At 51.9% G+C, this 20,740-nt stretch overlaps 1 protein-coding gene across 1 annotated transcript in view; it reads right to left on the reverse strand.

Moving 5' to 3' along the window:
• Window positions 1–20,740, reverse strand: part of CFAP251 (cilia and flagella associated protein 251) — a 55,679-nt gene that overhangs the window by 22,836 nt on the left and 12,103 nt on the right. The window contains exons 8-17 of the mRNA XM_036221300.1: window positions 16,684–16,795; window positions 16,417–16,497; window positions 12,301–12,378; window positions 10,982–11,032; window positions 8,526–8,740; window positions 6,428–6,622; window positions 5,419–5,669; window positions 4,914–5,065; window positions 3,656–3,829; window positions 2,274–2,458 (exon numbers count right to left, since the gene is read on the reverse strand). Of these exons, the coding sequence (XP_036077193.1) occupies window positions 2,274–2,458; window positions 3,656–3,829; window positions 4,914–5,065; window positions 5,419–5,669; window positions 6,428–6,622; window positions 8,526–8,740; window positions 10,982–11,032; window positions 12,301–12,378; window positions 16,417–16,497; window positions 16,684–16,795 (1,494 nt within the window). The remainder of the gene's footprint in view (window positions 1–2,273; window positions 2,459–3,655; window positions 3,830–4,913; window positions 5,066–5,418; window positions 5,670–6,427; window positions 6,623–8,525; window positions 8,741–10,981; window positions 11,033–12,300; window positions 12,379–16,416; window positions 16,498–16,683; window positions 16,796–20,740) is intronic.

The raw sequence follows: 20,740 nt of genomic DNA on the forward strand, positions 1-20,740 counted from the left end.
GACATCCTTTTACTTATGCCTTGGCACACTGCGTGAGCACTTCTGTGGGCTGCATTCCTGGAAGTCGGAGATACGATAAAGTTTAATAGACAGTGACGGAGCGCTCTCCCCAAACGCAAGGCCCAGCTTGCCGCCCCTGCCCGCGGCAGCCGGGGGAGCCCCCTTTCCTCGCTCCCGTGCCCGCCTGCCCCGAGGCGCGATCGATCACTTTTATCTGCGCTGATCTGGTTTGTGGAAATGATGTCTTGCTTGCGTTTGCATCTCCGACGCACACGTGAGCATCTGCTCACAGGTTTATTGGCCTTTTTCCGTGAATGGCCTTTTCATGTGCTTTTCAATATTTTTTCCATGCGTTTTAAAATGAAAAGACAATTTTTGCAGTTGTCATGGAGAGACAATTCCTCCCCAGGTAAGGGGTGGTCCCACGGCTTACAAGATGCCTTCTGTGAGGGGTTTTCCTTGGAGTGACAGAGGCGTTTTGGAATTAGATGGAGGAGGAGGTGGCAAATATTGCAACTGTGCTAAATGCCACCGAGCTGTTCACTTTAAATGGTTCCACGACATGCTTTATGTTATGTGAATTTCACCTCAGTAAATTATTTTTTAGGAAAGACGCTTTCTGCTGGGTTGATCTTCAGTTGCGGGAACTCCTAACTGCGTGGCTCTAAGTCCCCGGTTAGTCACTGTCAGCAGGAACCCCAAGCCTGGGGTCCTCGGTCCCCAAAGTGCTTTCTCAAAACGCTCAGATTTGCTCAGGACTGGGCATATTTATGGGATATTCTCTGCCCAACAAGCTTGTGCCCATTAAATGTGATGTACGAAGATTCCGAAATCTCCCTGAAACTCCTTCTTACATGTTTCTTTCAAACGTCCCCTTCCCGGGGTCTCAATGTAAATTTTTTAATTTTGTGCCGGATTTCTCTCCTGTTCCTGCCACGTGACATGGCGTCTCTCGTTTGTCCTTGGGCCCTTCTAGAAAGAACTTAAAAAAAAAAAAATGAAAAAAAGACCCTGGGTGATCCTGGTCTTTTGAGAACCAATCTTACTGAGATAAATTTTAAAAAGAAAAAAAGAACAAACGACCTTGCTCCAGCAGGGCGCCAGCTCCTGCTGGCCGGTTTTCCAGCTCCCTTGTCGCGGGGTGGGTCACTGAGGCGGCCTCACTTCTGTCCCTCCGGCCTCGGTGCCCCTGCGCGTCCCAGCCACGCCCACGGGGACAGGGGCTGTGCTCTAGGCCCGGCCAGGGAGGACCCCAACTCCGGGGCGGCCTCGGGGCCCGGGAGCAGGTGGCAGGGCCAGAGCTGGGTTGGGGCGCCGAGCCCCGCCCTCCCCTGACCAGTGATTGCACCTTGTTTTGTCACCTCTCTGAACCCCAAGGGGACGACACCGTGCGTGGCTGGGGAAGATGAGCCGGGATGCCGGGGGCCGAGCCGGGGTGCCGGGGGCCGAGCCGGGGGCGGAGACGGTGCACAGTGGTCGCCACGTGCTGTGAGGCGCACACCCTGAGACCCACAGGCCGAGCCGCACAGGGGGCCGACCCCCCCACGCAGACCGATGACGGGGTGCGGGGTGCTGCTCAGAGGCGCCGCGCTTCGGGTGCCCTGGGCTTGGTCCTTCGGCCTCTTCTCTATCCACCCTTCCCTTCTGGAAGCTCCTCTTGGCTCATGGCTTTAAAGCGCCATGGGCTCTTGCCCTCGGTGTGGCTCTCCAGGCCGGCCCCTCCCGGGAACCCTGCTCTCCCACCGAAACGCAAACCCCGGGCCGGAGGAAACACGGCCTTGTGTTTGTTCACACCGCCTTCAGCACCTGGAACAGCACCCGGCTCGCTCAGGGGCTCGGGAACTACCGAGCGAACACAGGGGTGCAACCCGGTGGACTCGAAAACTCCCTTGAGAACCAAGAGTAAGAAAAGAAGCCGACGACCCCTGGACCCCTGGCAGTCGTCACGTGGAAACACCCGTTCTCGTCCCGAGGGAAGACCAGGAGGCGCCGTAGGGCACTGGCCACTTTTCCGGCTCCTTCACCGAGTCTCAGGCGCTGAGGTCTGGGGACCTCGTCTCTGTGTGGTGTTGGGCTCAGAGCCCTGCCTCGGGCCCTTCCCGGTCACCTGACCTGCGGTGACGATGACTTACCTCGCCGCTGCCTCAGTTCCCTCCTCTGCAACGTGGGTGACAGCAATGGCGGCCGAGCCGCTCGCAGGTGGGGACTCGCGAGAGGCCGGAGGCCGGCAGACTGACGTCCACGCCAGGTTAGTGGGGAGCCCTGCGGCTTACCTGCACATTTTTGTGGTAGAATTAAAAAGTTTCACTTTGTAGCCGCTGTTGCAGATGAGCAGGAATTGCTCCTTGGTGAGCGGGGGGTACCAGATCATGCACGTGGGGTAGTTGCCCTGGTCGGTCTGGTGGATGTCCAGGACTTCCAGGTGGTCTCTGCGGCTCTTGAGAAGATTGTACTCTATCTACAGAGGAGCCCGGATGGACACTTGTCAGCCAGCAGTCCTAACCGGGGGAGACGTCATCCGGCCTCCTAGGAGAAGACCTGTCTCGACCCTCAAACCGGCACGCGATCGTGATGGGGTCCGTTTAATATTCACGACCCCCCTGCAAAGTGGTACTGCTGGGCCCATTTTACAGACGGGGAAACAGATGTTCAGAGCGGTTCAGTGGCTTGCCCAAGATCACACCACTTAGAAGTGGTAAGGTCCAACTGACTGTAAAACCTGAACTCTTACGGTTCTGCTGTTTTGTTTCCCAGTATCTTGGGAACTCGTGGAGGCTAGCAGCTAATTCATATCCAAATCTTAGCTCTTGACACTCATAAACTAGCAGCCTGCTGAGTTTTACCCACAGGTAGTTCTGGTGGCCAAACTAGGATGGATGGGTAGATGGATGGGTGGGAGGATGGATGGGTGGGTGGATGGATGGATGGATGGGTGGATGGATGGGTGGATGGATGGGTGGATGGGTGGATGGATGGATAGAGAGAAGGACATAATGAAGGAGAGAAGGGGAGGGAAGGAAGGTAAGATGGATGGATAGGTACGTAGATTAATTGACTGACTGATCTTGAATCCTTCCGGCTTGATCACGTGACATCACATCTGCCGCTGCCCCTACCTTCCCCCTTATCTCACATCCTCTGTGAGCTGTCACATTTAGGTGACGGCTCACCCCCAAGCCCTGGGGACCAAAAAAATTGTCGGCGAGTGATGGCTTTCCAGATGTGCACCGAGGGGCGAGGGTGGCCGTGTGCTCCACGCCGCAGGGACACCACCTCCCTGCCGCCCGGCATGCTGCCCCCCAGAAGCCGCCTCGCTTAGGACGTGAGGCCCTACACGGTGTCAGAGCCGCGTCCGGCCCGAGTGCCAGCTCGGAGGGGCTCACGGAGCTTCGCTGTACATTCACTCCCCCTAACACACACACATGCACACACGCAGATGCACGCACGCACATGCACACTCACACACACACATGCACACACATGCACGCATGCATGCAAACACAGGCACGCACAGATGCATGCACACACATGCACACACATGCACGTGCACACACACACACACGCACGCACACTGTACACCCAGCTCTCTGCCACGTGCCAGGGACGCAACCAAACAGGTCCCAGTGACCAGGTGAACGAAAACTGAGCAGCCCACCAAGAGCCTGTCCTTGCCGAGGCTCAGCAGCCGCGGCTCGTTGCTGTCCAGGTGAACCCCGAACAGGAGGCTCTGGATGCTTTGGCGGTGAGAACGAAGCCGCGCCAGGTATTCCCAGACCCTCTGTCCGTGTCTGACTCTGATCTTGTACACGGCCACGGTGAAGCTCGCGTCCTGCGGGCGAGCGACAGGGCCCAAGTTACTCCCCCTCAGATGCCGCAACTTAAAAGTCATCGTTAGGGTTTCCGTACCAATTTTGCTAACATTATTTTACACTGACATTTTACCCAAAAAGAAAGCTTCGTCTTTCGGAACAAGTAGTGACATAACACCCATTTTGCAGATGGGAAAAGCAAGGTAAAAAGCAGGTAAGTCTCGAGAGCGGTGAGGGGAGAGTATTTCTCCGACACCACAGTCTCGATCTCTCTAGCCCCTCCTGCCCCCCGACTTTCTGTAGAAGCCCCCTGGCTCTTTCGGCCTGGGTCCTCCCTTCTCTTCATCCAGCTACACACACACAAAATGTACGTTGGTTTTTGTTTTTTTTTTTTTTTTTTAAGTATGATGGCTGAGATTGAAAGGGTGGGGGAGACCAGCCTGAAGGGTTACTGAGGCCGTGTCCGGGAGGGTGAGGGCGGCTTGGGGCACAGACCAGGAGAGAGGCCGAGCTGCAGTGGACACGGGACAGCGGTTTGACCCCCCACCCCACCCCGGGCACCAAGGCAAGGCCACCGGCAGGGGGCGGGGGTTAGGGGTCCGAGGGTCTTCACGACCAGGACCCTGATGCAGAGATAGAAGGAAGAGCATCTGAAGTACCCATGGAAGACTCTGCTCGGAGGTAGACGAGCCTGTCGTCTCGTCAAAAATCACAGGGAAGAGTGAAGAGAGGGAGGCAGAGAAAGGGCCCCAAAACACCAGGAAACCAAAGCGAGCCGTCAGGGCGGCCGCCCCCCGAGCTCAGGGGCTGAGGCCCCGGTCGCTCCCCGAGGCCCCTCGCTCTCTTCCTAACGGCTTCGCTGAGATGGAATTCACACGCGGCACATTCAAAGTTGTCATGTTCTGTGGGCTCTGGCATGTTCACAGAGTTGTACTTCCCTCATCACGATTTTAGAGCATTTCCATCGCCCCTCCCCCCAAAAGAAACCCTGCACCCTTTGGCAGTCACCCCCTTCCATGTCCACCCCCCCCCCCACCAGCCCCTCTCTCTTTCGGCTCTAAACAAGGTTGCTTTCGCCGGACGGGGCTCGGCGAAAGGACTTACAGCAGTCGCCATACACTGGGAGTCGTGGGAGAAGCTTATGTGAGTCACGCTGGTTCTGGAGTACTTGAAAGGCTCTGAGATTTCGTTTTCTAAGGACATCGCATCAAGTACGTAAACCGTCCCCTCCGTGAAGCCAGCTCCAAGGAGGGCTCCTGAAATCACAAGCCAGGGAACAACGGGATCAAAAGGGACTTCGTGCATTCAAGAAAAGATCGGCCCCGTGCGGGGCCTTGTTCTAGGCGCTGTGGGGGGAGACAGCGGTGAGTGTGAGCGTCGAGGTCCCTGGACGCTGAAAAAAGGGGACGAGTGTGACGCTCCGGGGCGAGCGCTCAGATGGCACAGGTACTGAGCCCAGAGGGGGAAGGCGCCCCACGCAGCCTGGTGGAGGCTGGGGGTGGGGTCAAGGTAAACTTGCTGGAGCTGTGTCGGCCAAGGCCGCAGCCACTTGGGTCTGTTTCGATTCGGAACCTAAGACGGGCTGAGAAGATAACACGGAAACAAATACCTTCCGGGTTGTAGGTCAGACTCTGCACGCCGAGCCCCTTCTCGAAGACCCTGCTGAAGAGGTACGTCTTCTTTTCGTAGTTCCACACTTTGATCATGCCGCAGAAGCTGCCGATGGCGATGAGGGGCTGGTACGGGTGGCAGGAGATGGCGCGGATGGCATCCTTGGGCTCTACGAACAACTTGTCGAGTTTGGTTCCATCCGCCGTTAAGTGGTACACGGTGGCGTCGGCCGTTCCGATGATGAAATTCCTGTCCGCCAAGGAAAGACCGCGGGGCGTCAGTGCGTTCGGGGGGCGCCGGGCGCGGGGCGCACCAGCTATTCCGCTGCTCATTGCACAGGACGCGCCTCTGTCGCCTGTAATTTGGCGACATTATTAACCCAACGTCTCCGAAAATATACCACCAACACCCAACAGCCACCATTTGCAAGTGAAAAAAGCCCACATTTCCACATGTAAATTGAGTCATTAAGTATGCAGATGGACAGTCAGTCGTACAATTAGCTAATCTGCACATGCAAATATTCATTTGTGTATGCAAATATGGAGTTTGGTGCGCACACACAGACGCACAGGCAAATACTGCAAGGGTAATTAAGCAGGCGCTCAGATAATTCAGTCTTGAAATGTTATGGCTATTAATTATCAAATGCCTTTAACCTCAGCGCTGCTGGGACAAACTCAGCTTCAAAAACAGAGACCAACCCTACAGCAAAGGACGCCGAACAGAGCAGAGATCAGAGCTCAGGGAGAAGCCCTTTCTAGCTTCCAGTCACTAAAGACTCTTAATGTGAGAATCGTGTTTCATTTAGAAAATGATTAGTGGTTATAATCAGCCATGGAGAGCCAGCCATCTTTAAGCCGGGTACAGGGCTGACTAGGTGACCCAGTTCCCACCCTGTCACATGTCGGGAGCAAGGCGAACACTCCCCCCGGATGAAAACCAAGTTAGAAGAACATCGATCGTCTTTTTGACCATTCAAATGACTAGATTCATTAACCACTCACCTGACCACGAAGGGGTCGCCTCTTAAAGTGCAGTCTGGAGGATAGTTTGATTTTTCGCTGGGGGGAGATGCCGGGGTCCTCGAAAAGGACAGACTCCTTATGGAGCTGAGTTTGAAGTGGCTGTACCAGTTAACGATGGCCAGCGTGTGATCGTAGAACTTAATGTTGCCCTTCACGTCACCTGTGACAATGTAGCTGCAACGGAGAAAAACACCAGTTTGCCAAGTAAATAATGGCGGCGAGTACAGCCGAGTCACGCGTCAGAGGCTCTGGCTTCAGGCCGTTGCAGAAAGTCTTCATGCGATCCGGCCCTGCGGAGCTGGTGTTACCGTTACCCCCTTCACGTCCTTGAGGCTCAGAGAGGTTAGGAGTTTGGCTCGAGGCCTGGGCTCGCCGTATTTAGCAAATACAAATGCAGGATGCCCAGTTAAATTCGGCTTTCGAATCGAAGGCGACAAGTAACCTTTCAGTGTAAGTATGTCCCAAAGAGCGCCTGGGACACACGTCTGCCTGGCAACCCCGTCGGGGTCCTGTGGCCAGACCGCGCCGGGATCCAGGTGTGTCTGACACAAAGTCCACGCTCCCCGCCCTATTCTTCCCAGGCCTCCGAGACCCGGCCGCGCGCCCCGGCGGTGGGCAGTCATTTGCGTTCTCCGCCGTAAGACTACGCATGACAGCGGTCCCTCTACCAGCCCTCCGAAATCACGCAAGCTGCCTGCCGATGGGGCACGAGCCACTTTACGGGAAGCCGCTGCCATCAGAGGGATCGTAAAACCCTGTCCGGTCGTCACAGCCAAAGGCAGTGCCGCACGTGACAAAACGGCTTTTATTTCCGGTCCTCGGGTCCATCCCAAACGGGCTTGCTTGCTTCGAAGCCTCCGACATAATTCCGATCCTGGGGGTGGGAAGGAGGGGACGAGTTTCCCCTTGTAACATGCAAAGTGATTAAATGAAGTTCCTGATTAAGCAGCAGGGCAGGTGGGCAGAGTAATTGGCTAAAACGGCTTTCACTGCCCTCTGCTGGGCAGAAACGGCAAGACAGGCCCAGTGTTTTCAGAGACCTGTCATTTCCCCCACGGGCTCCCTGGTCCTGGCCGGATTTCATTTAACATGGAGAAGCCAGGCCCGACTGTCGCTGGGTCCTAACCCCCGACTAACTCGCAGTTAACTGCTCTCTCGGTTGCAATTCCACTACTGTCTTCATACCCCTGAGCGAAGATGACAATTTGCATTTCTATTTGTAAAGCCATGCCAGGACCTCCCTGTTGAAAGGAAAAGTAAACGGGCTTTTGCAAAGCCAGTGGCACAGTGATCCCCAACCCTGTGGGCGGGGCCCTGGTCATTAGGGAATCGTCTCCGTCATTTCTGGGAACTCCTCTACCACACTGATAATGACGATTTCACCTGCGCAAATCCTCAGAAAATCACTCTGAGGCGGGGACTATTGTTTATGCTCATTTTACAGACAGAAAAATGGCGGCTCGGCAAAGTCTAACTCCTCGCCCAAAGTTACCACTCAGCGAGAAAGGGCGTCGACCCCTTTCTTTCTGAGGGTAAGGCTTTGAATGATCATCTACGAGCCCCGACAGCCTCTCAAAATCATACGGTTAGAGAGCTTCATAAAGTTCTGGTGTATTTCTTCTTTTTGTGATAGGAAAATGCTATTTTGTAATCAGAATATATATATATATATATATATATATATATATATATATATAGCCAGTCTCATTATTTTCTTAAATTCAAAGTCGTAAAATTTAGGGTGCAGAATAAGTCTGTTTGGTACAGAGGGGGAAAAAAAATCACTTTTTGTTTCACCAACACAAAGGGATTTTTTAAAGTAATACATGTCTATGATTTAAAAAACAAAAAACAAAAAAAAAAGCGAACCACTTAACACAAATGAGACTATAAAAAGCAGCACATCCACCCCCATCCCGAATCCTAGTCTCTCGTTCTTTTCCTCAGAGGCAACCAATGTTCCCAGCTAACGTCCCTGGAAATAGTCTGTGCACATACAAAATATGGGTATATGCTCTAAAGGTTTTTAAAATATTTTTATGACCGTCTATAGCTAGCTACTTAGTGGGCTAATTACCTATCAACTGCGGTAAGCACAGTGATACTCTCTTTCTGCAAATGAACCAGTTTACAAGGCTTGATGTAGGGATGGCCCAGAGAGGCGGAGGCGGACGGCGGTGGGCAGTGTATGTCCCAGACGACCAGCTTCCCTTCCATGGTGGCCGAGAGCATTTGCGTTAAATTCAAATGGAAGATGGACTGGCTAAACTTGCCCACGAGCTTGTTGAATGTCTGCGTTTCAAAAGACAGATTATGAGGGACGGTTTAGGGATAAGTATAAAACAAGGCATTTAGCAGCATAGGGTGTCTTATAACATTACACTGAAATATAGCAGAAAAATAATATATATATATTTTTAAAGCACTCGCTAAAGGACAATCCACGTCCCTGCGGATTGCCATGGGTCGGGCGGTTCTGAACCTCTGACGGTTTGCAGGTGTAGGGTTGTGTCCCGTGTCAAACTGTTCGCTTAAAGCAAATGCAAGAGTGGTCGGTCACCGTTTACACCTATTCGACTTCTCTTATTGAGGCGTCAGAGACTGACAAGGAAACTAGAGCCCGTCATGAGCAAAAACAGCAAGTTCTGTGAGACATCATCAAGTAATTCTCCCAGGCTCTTTGTGATCACAGATTATTTTCTCATCATTAGAAATTAAGTCTCAGACTACTTCCTGCATCTGTGCAACATGAAATCGGGCACTAGGCCCCTCCTCTTCAGATGACGTCTTGGATGTGAAGTACAGAAAGAACCCAGAGCAGTGAGTGAAGCCCCTCCGTGAGTGTGAGCAAAGGAATCAATGAAAAAAAAAAAACCTCAGCGTCTGTCACGTGGCACGGGAAGTCCGCCACCCAGTCGTCTAATTAGCAGAGAAGATGCCAGGGTTCACCTCTGCTGGCGCGAACACAGGGGAGTCGGGAAAATAACAGCTGGCCCAGCAAGGGCCGCGAACCCTTTGTGAGAGCCGCGCTGTTTCGGTGCGAGGCATTTTTCTTCTTTCAGTTGCAGTCGATCCCCATTATCTGTGGATTCCGTCTCTGCGAATTTACCTACTCCGTGAACTTGATCCGTAACTCCCAAGTCAGTCCTCATGGCTCTCTCGTTGGCCGACGCGTGCGGAGTGGTGAAAACTTTGCTGTTCCCAGCTGAGGTCAAATGAGGCGACACTCTGCCTTCCTGTTTTAGCTCCCACACTAGAAGCAAGTGTCCTTTCCGTGGTCTGTTTAGTGCCATGCCGTTCTTTTTTTTTTTTTTTCTTGACAAGGTGGTGCCTTTTGTTGGTAATTCTGGTATTTAAACGGGTCCCCAGACCTGGTACTGAAATGCTGTCCAGTGGCCCCAAGCCCGGAGACACTGCGAGATGGGTTCCAGACCACAACGAAGCAAACCGATCTTTTTGCTAGTGGAAGGTCTCTTCTGCCTTCAGTTTGCAAAGAATACAACAGATGTCAAGCAAGGCACCGTGAAACAAGGTGTGCCTGCACCTGTGTTAGGTGAGTGTCATTTGGGCATGAGTTCCGGCTGTTGGCTGTCAGTCCAACGTTGATGAATCGACGTCCTGTTTTAGATGATGTCTTAAAACACAGGCACACATAAAGCAAGGTTATGCATCTGTCGCTTAATGAAAACGCTGTGACCAGAGGCTGGCAGGACCCCATTCCCGTTTTTCTCCCGGAAGCAGCGGTTCAGTATTCGCTAGGTCAGGTCTGCAGAGAGACCTTAGGGAACGGAAGCGCCACAAGTAACTAGAACCGACTGTCTTTCTCTGTTGATACTTTGATTTATGAAAAACTGAGTTCGCAGACAAAATAATCTGTCCCGTGTCCATCTGCCTCATCCTTTTCTTTTGGCATGCCCTCTGAAAAAATAAATTTCTGTAGGTCACACCAACAGTGAGGACAGGAAGCAGCAAAATCGTAACAGTTCTCACTGAGCGGATTCTGTGGGCATCGAACGCGGGAGACGCTGCAGGAGGCGGGACCTGACTTCCACATCAGCTGCGACCGTCCGAGGAAAGCAGGTGAGATGAAACGTTTCCTCCGACACCGGCACCAGCTCGCCACCTTTCCGTTGGCTCGTAGATGTCTAAATACCCCGGATCATTTTTAACGGCTTCGATAAGTGAGCATCTCAAAAGGGACCCGCCCACACTCAACCCCTGCGCTCACCCCCGTCCACATCCCCTCCCCTCTGTCCCACGCACACATTCGTATAAAAGCCGCCACTTTCCTGGGGGCATTTTCTCACGGCGGAGAACTTTCTTTCTCCATAACGTTTTGTTTTTAACAGTACTTTCCATTATCTTCGGCTGACAGATTCGATAGGGCCCAGGACCCAGCTAAAATTTTCAAATTATTTCCCAGTGGTTTTGATACCAAAACATGCAAGGAACAGCGAAAGGCGACTAAGCTTCCACATCACACATTTCTTCTCCACGAAATCGGATGAGGAAACGAGCGGCAGGAATACTCACTTTTTCTGTTAAAACGGGGGCGCTGTGAGTGAGCACATTTCCTTCTTCATTCTGGCAAATACAAAACAAAAGTCACCACTACTCAAAAAAAAAAAAAAAAAACCCACCTGGTTTCCGAAAGAACTACACAACGACAAAATCGAAACGAGGGCTTCTCGACAGGGGCAGAGCTTTGCAGTTTCTACAGGTGAGAGAACCCGCTGCCTCCAGGAGCGTCCGAAAACATTCGGAGAGGAAAGCAGATCCATAAATAAAGTGCCACAAGTGATTGTGCTGTAAATGGTGGTTAACGCGAACCTGAATTCTCCATTGCCAAGGCTTCGGAGCGCTCATTCAAGCCTGAAGTAATGACTGACTATCACTGCGAATCGCCCGGCGTCTGTGTGTTTCTCATTTTTTATTGAGGTGAAGTTCACATAACATAAAACTGACCATTAACCATGTTAACGTGTGCGATGCGGCGGCACCTCGTATGCTAACTATGCTGTGCGACCGTCATTCTATCTGTTCCAGGACGCTTTGATCGCCCCGATAGGAAATCCCATCCACTGAGCAATCCAGGCCCCCCCGCCCCACGCCCGCCACCCCGGCCCCTGACGGCCACCAGTCTGCCCTCTGTCTCTATGGATTTGCCTATCAGTGGAGTCGTACGATACGTGGCTTTTTGGCGTCTGACTTCTTCCCCTCGGCATCATGCTGTCAGGGCTCACTCGTGTTGTGGCGTGTGTCAGAACTTCGGTCCTTTGTATGGTCAAATACTCTTTCATTATACGGATGGACCGCATTTTTTTAGCCGATAGGCGCTTGGTTTGCTTCTACCTTTTGGTTATTGCGAGTAACGCTGTTGCTATTAATATCTGTGTGTAAGTGTGTGCTTGAAAGGCCCGTTTTCAATTCTTTTGGGGACATACTGTACCCGGGAATTGCTGGGTCATATGGTAATTGTATGCTTAATTTTTTTTTTAATTTCATGATTTTGCCATGTCAGAATACATATTGCTAATCTGTTTGCTGATTCATTTATAAAGAGGAATAATGTCCATCACTTCCAAAAACCCCTATATTCTAGACCTGTTAAATACATTAAAAATTTTTCCCTCATTACTTAAAAAAAATAAAATTTAAATTTTCTGCTCCTGATTTAATATGCTAATTTCCAGTGGGACTAAAATAAATACTTTAAATTAAATCAAAACATTTTAATATAGATTTATTGCTTCCTGAGTAACTATTTTGTTACATTACCAAAACATCTGTATTCAAAGAATACATATATAATTGTCCATACACTTAAAACAAATCTAAATATTTTTGCTTACCCATGAATAATATATTGTCTGCGTTTTACTGTTGCTCACCAATTCTTTGTTATTTGTTGGATTAAAAGTAAGGTAGCTCTGAAATATAAAGTATGGAAATATATTACATTACAATACATTTTCTGTTGCTCTCTGGTTAAGCTAAATGTTAAAATTAAATAATATTTCTATTAAAATAACTGAGCAGGACTATAAAACAGAAAAGACACAACATTTGGTAAGAAGTAGAAATATAATTTAAATACTGAGTGTTAAAATTAATAGTCTCATTGGGCCCCTTTCTAATGTAGTCTCTTTTATGACAATTCATCATCTATAAATTGGAACAAGCAAAAGTAAAAACCAGCATTCACCGATAACCTTCTTCCATGTCCTTTTGGACCAAGACTGCTGTGTACACGTTTCTAAATTTGACAGGGCCACAAGATATCTTGGGACGAATGCAAAATATTGGAAGGAAATTCTGACGCCTGCCAAGGCGGTGAATAGCAAGAGTTACCTGGCTCCCTTCTCAAAAATCGACCCTGCGGAAACCAAGTAAGTAAGAGAAACATGAAATGCAGAAGCTGAACGACAAACGCGGCCGGGGGCGAGAAGTCCCTGGGGAGGCTTAAGCGCGTGCCCTGGAGCGGTAGCGATGGGAGGCGGGCGGCCGCCGCCTGGACGAAAGGCTGCAGGGGGCGGCATCGCGAGGTCGCGGGAGAATCCCCCACCCCCACCCCCACCCCGACTCCGCCCCCATCGTCTGCTGCTTGCCGCTTCGCTTCGGGAAGGTGAACTACCAAGGCCAATGCCGAGAGTCGATGCCGGGACAGCGCAGAGGCCGCGGTGGGGGGAAGGACCCAGGGAAGCAAGTACACAGGGGAGACCCCCCACCAGAGACCGAAAACCCAGCCTCACAGCACCCCAGTCTCTGATTGGGTTACGGTGACCGCTGGGCCAAATGCCTGTAAGAAGCAAGAGGAAGTCTTCCTCGGGGGGAGGCTGTCATCCTGAGCCTCGAATTAGTCCTCCTATACTTTTTAAAGCATGCCACTGGGCATTCCAAAGAAAAATAACCAGGCGTATGAAAGAGACTTGTCCAAACGGCCAAAAATCAAGGGGGAAAGCAATCGACAGAAAGAGACCCGCGGGAGCTCCCGGGACTGGAGTTACCACACGCGGTCCTGACGATCATGGTCAAGAAAATGAGCAAGAAACAGAGGGCCTGACGGACAAGCTCGGCGGATAACTCTATTTTGAAAAAGAAGCAAGCGGAAATTCTAGATCTGAAGAAAGTGGTGAAAAAACTCAAAATATGGTTTGGCGGAAGATCAAATATAGCCCAAGAAATGATTAGTTAGTAGGAAAGGAAGATTAACTGGAAGAGAAGATATCAGACTGAAGCATCGAGACACAGAAGAACGGAAACTATAGAAAAGAGAAGAAAAGACCTATGGGACGAGATGAAAAAGTCTGACTGACATGTCGTTGGCGTCTCGGAGCGAGAAGAAAGGATGTGGCAGGAGTAATGTCTAAGGAAACAAGGGCAGTCCACGGCCACGCCACCTCGATCAAGCCCAGTCTCGTTTGCTCTCGGAAGCGGAGCAGGGTCCGGCCCGGCTAGTACTTGGATGGGAGACCAGCTAGGAAGACCAGGTGCTGCAGGCATGAAAAAAGAAAGGAAAGGAAGGAAAGGAAAGGAAGGGAAAGGGAAAGGGAAAGGGAAAGGGAAAGGGAAAGGGAAAGGGAAAGGGAAAGGAAAGGAAAGGAAGGAAGGAAGGAAGGAAGGAAGGAAGGAAAAGAAAGAAAGAAAGAAAGAAAGAAAGAAAGAAAGAAAGAAAGAAAGAAAGAAAAGAAAATTTTTAAAATATCAACAACACACCCATATATGCACAATCGCATCATCAAAAAACTGCTGAAAACCAAGAAAAAAATCTTAAAAGCAGCCAGAGGTAGGAAAAAAAAGACACATAAATTTCCAAAAAGGGAATAAGATCGATAACTGACTCCTCGAAAGAAATGATGTAAGTCCAAAGGCAATGGAATAACATCTCCTGGGTCCGGCATTCACACAATGAAAAACTCCCGGCAGTGAGAATGAGCTCGTCGAAGCTCGAGAATGAACCTGGATGAATCTCAGGAGCGATGCTGAGAAAAACGAAGCAGTCGTCTGATTCCAAATATATAAAGGCCCCAAACAGGTAAAACTAAATACGACAGTATCGAGGAGCGCGTACGTCGCTGGAAAAGAAAAAGAAAAGCGAGAGAGAGTGTTACGCAAAACTTGGGACAGTGGTTAATTTAGGGGGAGAGGTTGGGGACAAGACGGGAAAGGGAACCGAAAAGGCTCGTAGGGCTTTAGGTCACACTGTTTCTTGATCCAGTGTCAAGCACACAAGTAGATTTTGTTTTCCTTATTTAACAAGAGAAATATAAAGAGATTTAATATTTCTTGCAAAAAGAAAAGAAAAGAAAAGAAAAGTAAATGAGAAACGGGGAAGAAAAAGAAGCAAGCGTGGGCCGTTCTTCCGAGACGCTTTCCTGTGAAGACGGGGCAGAGGGCAAAAGCTGCAAGGAGACTCGGGGCGAAGGAGTTCTCCAAAGGCGGGCGGCGCTGAAGCCTGTTGATCTGCTGTCGGGGGTAACCAGGCGGGAGGGGGAGAGCTGGGAGCTTCGGGAGAGGACCCGAGTGGGTCGGGGGTGGCGGGGGAGGGTCCCCTGCACTGTCCCTGGTCCTGCATTGCAGTTACAAGGGAGACCAGGAGGCCAGTGAGGCTGAAAATAGGTCGTGGGCTCGGGAGCCAGAACGGCCCGGTGCCTGTATCCCAGGGATTCTATTTTCTTAATGAAACGTGAGGGAGGTCGTCGGTGGAGGGAGGTCATCGGTGGAGCGCGAAGGCAGCTATGTGAGAAATTGGTGCCTCTTGAGATGAGAAACGCGGCCTGTGAGAACGCAGGCGGTGCTGAGAGCCCTCTTGAAATTCATGACTCAAGGCCAGGTAAAAGGAAGCAGACAGCCAGGGGGTTCTCTGCAGCCCCCTGTCGGCCTGTTCGGGGGCGGGCGTGGGCGCAGAGGACGAGGGTGCGGTTCACCCCGAGTTGGGGGGCTTCGGCAGCACCGCCCAGGAGCACTTCCTGTGATGATGGAGATGTTCTAGAGTCTGCGATGTTAAAGACAGGAGCCGCGAGCCCCACGTGGCTGGTGAGTGCTCGAAATGCGACGAGCGAAGCCAAGGAAGTGAGTCCGCAGTCGTATTTAATTTTAATCGACTTACATTTAAATGGCCACGTAGATTCAGCAAAGTCACAAGATACAAGCCAAATCGGCATGCAAATATCAGTTTGTACGTCTATGGACAATCTGAGGAGGGAACCAAGAACACACTGGCCACCTAGAGTTTTTTAAAAAGATACTTAGAAAGCAATGTAACCGAGGTGGAAGGCTTGCACACTGAAAGCTTCGAAACACTGCTGAGGGAAATTAAAGGAGCCACAAATAAACGGAAGGACATCCTGCCTCCTCTCCATCCTACATGGCCACATCCGGCTTGTGGCTACTGTATCAGACCCGCGGATGCCGGGGAGGAGGAGAGAAGATGGATCTAAGGCTGCGAGTCACCCAGACCCTCTCCGTTTGAGTTCTGATGCCCACAGGTCACCTGCGTACTCGCCACAGTGTCTGGCCCATAGCGGGGATCTCGATAGGCGTGAGACGGAGGACGGGTGCGTGAGGGAACCAGACGGCGCAGAGCGGCGGTGCCCTTGGCGAGCCGCCTCGCGGGAACCGAGAAGAACGGCTTCCCCACGTTGACGGCAGTTGAGAGCCTGCTTCTAGAATAAGCGAGGCTGCTGGCCGGGCGACGTTAGGCAAGCTCGTTCATAATCAATAGGATTCCACGGATATTACCGCGTCCGCGTGGATCAGTGTGAGACGCCGCATGTAAAGCCCTTTCGCAGAATCGGGCACGCAATAAATGCTCAAGAGATTGGTCATCGTCATCGAAAATAAAATGGCGTTGTGGATACGAAAGTGTTTTTAAAGAGCTCTACTGCCCCATACCCAAACTCCACTTAAGCGAAAGGTCGGTTCGGCCTGGTGGTAGATCGTCACGGGCTCACTTATGACGCACTCACCTGAAAACCGTACTCTTTGGGAAGGTCCAGCATGCACGCTGGCTTTTCCACCGCCAAAGTCCACCTCCAGATGCAAACCTTCTGTGCGCGAGAGAGCAGACGGGACGGTGAGGGTTCTGCGGTGACCCCACGAACCAGGCGCAGCCCCGTGAGCGGAGCCACAGGGGGGCGCGCCTAACAACGGGCCCTGGAGTCACAGACGCCGCGGAGCTGCTCCCCGGGGACAGGCCGGCCAGCCCACTGAGGCCACCCCCAAGGGCCCTGTACCTGGATTTCAGCGTCTGAGATGGTTGCCAGGTACTTGGCATCCACGGTCATGGCTATGGCCCTGATGCCGCTGCCGTCCAGGCAGCTGTCAAATATTGTGTGCACAGGGATGCTGCAAGACAGGGCCGGGGGACGGGGTTTGCTGAGGGCGAGGCCTGCCCTGCTTCCCAGGGGGACCCGCTTCCGAGACGTAGCTGTGGTAAACAAAACGTCGTCCTACACACACGACGGCGTGTCGCTCGGCACCGACACACACCACGCCGCGGGCGAAGCTCACAAACCTCGCGGTCCGTGAAGGAAGCCGGCCACGGGAGGCCACACGTGTAGGAGTCCGCCGACATCGGCTGTCCGGCACAGGCAAACCCACAGCGACAGAGCGCGGCCTGCTGTTTCCCGGGGGCGGGGGTGGGGGCAGGAGGGACCACTAATGGTTTCCTTTTGGGAAGATGAAAGTTACTTGGAACCAGACAGAGGCTGTGTTTGCACAAGCTGGGAATGTGCCAAAAGCTACTGAGCTGTGTAGACTTTAACACGTCTGGTCTCACGTGAATGTTAACTTATATGAAAATAAACGCGCTCGGGGCGGCATGCGAACATGCAGTCGGCCGCGAGCTCTCGTCTCTTCTTCGTCACTGAGTGCCGACCCCGTGCCCGATGTGAAGGAGGGGAAGGTGACAGGTGCCCAAGGCCACCTCCAAGCTCTCGGGGAAACGGGTGCTCTCCCGCGGGACGTGGACGCGTAGATAAACACGAGCCTTCCGGACGGCGGTGGCGCGCCGTCCGAACGTTAAATGCACACGCCCGAGGACCCCACGAGAAGCTCCACTTCGCTGACGTTTCCCAGAGAGATCGTAGCGCCCGGACGCAGAGGTAAATGCCGCTCGTGTTCACCGCGGCAACTGCTTTACGGGCCAAAATCCGGAGATGCCGCGGACATCCGACGATGTGGGAATTGTTAAAAAACATCGGGACAACGGCACGATGAAAGCTATACCGCCTTCAAGAGCGACCGAAATTTTGTGGGGGGGATAAAAAAAAACAAGCGAATTGCAAAACCGTGCGCGTAGCGCGTGTGTGGGCGTGACCGCGTGCACACGCGCGTGCGGGCGGACGGACAGGTAGAGAAGAAAGCCTGGCGACACGGGCGCCCGACTGACACGGTGGTGACTCCGGAGCCGGGGTTTCAGTAAGAAGGGACTTCCGTTCTTGCTTTTCTTTCCTTTTTTAATGATTTATATAAACTTCTGCACTGTGTCAGGCAAGACTTAAGAACTGTACGATGCAGACAAAGCCTTGGCCCAAGCGGAAGTGAATCTAATGACATGTACACAGCGAGGAGAGCCGAAGAAATGCAAGACACAAATGAAGGGATGATGGAAAGGATGATGGAAGGGATGACCGAGGCTGCGGCGCTGGGGGTCCCCGACCTCCATTAGAAAGGAAGAGTGAAGACTTAATGCAGCGATGGGCGCTATTAGCTCCCCTCCCCGCCCCCCGCTTTTTTTTTCATTAAACCCCTGTGACAGAGACTATGAACTGGCCTCGGTATGACACACCGGTGTCCCGCCTGGCTGGAACCAAGGGGTGTGTCCTAGCCGAGGGCCTGTCTGGCCCTCTGTCACCTGGAATAGTGCATCCCACAGAAGAGCCACCTCAAATACGCGCTCGTTTAGGAAGACGGTCCTAGATGACATAATGATGTCCTTATCCCTGGGGAACATTCGGAATTCGATACAGAAAAGAGGAAATCGGTCTGTGATCTCCTACGCTGTGAACGTATCCACGATCAGAGAATTTGTTCCTTTTTTTGGGGATGGGTGACGTTTAAGGGAGTTTGACATATCAGCGTCTCCAACAGATTAGATTTGTGAATCTAATTCAAAGCAAGGAGTTGATTTAGACTCCTGATTTTAAATTTGAATCGCATTAGGTTTATAAACAATATTAGGGCACTTAAGAGAACTTAAGATTTGCCATAGTTATGTTTAATTTATTAGATTTACAGAATTACTTAAGTACTGGTGAAGGATTTATTTTTTTAATCAGACTACTAAAGAACTTGAAGATGAAACCAAATATATTCAATTTCTAAATGCAGTTTGAAATGTTTAAAGGGAGTTAATAATCAAATTTGTAAGTGGAGCCAAACATCAATCAACCCCGCTTAAAGAAGATTGCAGAAATATGCTAGATTTAGAAATAGAGTGAGATTTATAAGTTGAACAAAAAGTTTAAGGAAGAACTATGGTTTTTATTCATCACTTTAACCAAGTGAATATTAATTCTAAAACCAAATAACCTTTTCTGGGTCCCCAAGTCGTCATTTGCAAGACCGTAAAGTTCACATCGACATATTGTTTGAGTTGTAAAGAACGCCACGCTCAAGTTGTCCTGGGCCTAGCAGGAGACAGAGAGCTTTGCAGCAAGAAAAAAGTGAAGTCTAAACAAACCCTGTTCCTAAGGGGCCGGCTGGCCTGGTTGGGGGAGCTTCGGAGAAGGGGCACACCTGAGGGACCCGCCCTCCCCGCCTTGCGCCTTGCGCCTTCCTGCGGCAGGCGGTGACTTCCCCTGCCGTGTGGCCGGGCTGTTCCCTCATCCCCAGGCACACGTGCAGACGTGCGGACGGGGAGTTCCACTTTCTGGGGAAAGTGTGTGAACAGCTACGGCGCAAGGCGCATCGTCCCTGCGACCCAGGCTGACAGACGAGCTCTGGATGGCACGGTCGTTGGAGTTTTACGTTTGAAAACAGACCACGCGCAAAATGTGGAGGAAAAACCACATGACGCGCGATGATGCCCATAGAGGCGTGTGTAAAACAACAGCAAAGTTGGGATGGTTCCGTAGAGTAGCGGTTAGCACTTCTGCTTTACACCCAGAAGGTCCTGGGTTTGAGCCCAGGTCAGGGGTGGAAGGTGGGGGGAACTAAAAATAGCAATAAATAAATTAAAAGGACAGCAAAGTTCCTGGAAGGAAACACCAAACGGACCCTCCTCTAGGAAGAGGACCTAGCCAAGGGAGACCTGACCTCTCTGTTGAGACAATTTTTCTTAATAAATCAACAGACGAATGGATAAACAATGTGGGGATGGGTTCAGAGGTCATTAGGGGGCAGATGCAGCAGGACTTCTAGAAGATTGGGCCTTGGGGCGTGGTTTCACGCCTGGGGCTGCTCCTTCCTGGCAGGAGGTACCAGCAGCAGCTGAGCAGGAGGGGACAGGGAGTAGGGTGAGAACCAGGGGGCGAGTTATCAGAGAAGCCAAGACAGGGAGCCTGTCAAAGGTCCCTGAGGGGTCAGGCAAGATGGGGACCTGGAGGTCATCGTTCACGGGGGAGGGGGAGAGGGTTCCTGTGTCCTAGAACGTAAAAACGTAACTTCTAGAACACTCGAGAACACTAAACATAACTTCCTCCTAATCTTCTCTCCTAACTGGACCCGTCCCGTGCCACAGCACCCTACACACACACACCCCGTCGGGGGCCTGTGGCATCTGTCACGGGCCAGGCCCGGTGCCCCCTGCCAGGTAAGCACACCAGGCTGGAGAACGCGGCCCCTCGGAATCCACAAGGGACTTCATGTGGAAACGGAGTCTTCGCGGGTGTAATTCAGATGTGGTCAAAGGCACGACTCGGGGAGACTCGTGGGAAGCTGGGAGCAGAGACGGAACAATGCGTTCACCGGCCACGTAACACCAAGGGTGGCCGGTGGCCACGGGAAGCTGGGAGAGCATGGGACAGCTCAGAGTGCCCGGCAGGGAGCCGCCCTGCAGACACCCCCGTTCCAGACTTCTGGCCTCGCGAACTGACTCGATGGGGACTGTCACCGAACCTCTCTGGGCCTCCACGCCGGGTTAGTGTGCGTTAGCCTCCCTCGGCCCAGTCGACTCTGCGGCACCGACAAACCGCGCTTCTGGGCTTAAAGAGCCAAGCATCATAAGTGGAAAAGCCACCGAGGAAATGTCACCCCATCAGGCCCCCAAGTGACAGGACAGCCAGCCTTTTCTGGCGACCTCCGCTCTCCCCCCGCCTCCCATCACGGCTTCTGCATCCCCAGACCAGC

Source organism: Rousettus aegyptiacus, unplaced genomic scaffold, assembly GCF_014176215.1.
Source record: "Rousettus aegyptiacus isolate mRouAeg1 unplaced genomic scaffold, mRouAeg1.p scaffold_m13_p_5, whole genome shotgun sequence".
Lineage (NCBI taxonomy): Eukaryota > Metazoa > Chordata > Mammalia > Chiroptera > Pteropodidae > Rousettus > Rousettus aegyptiacus.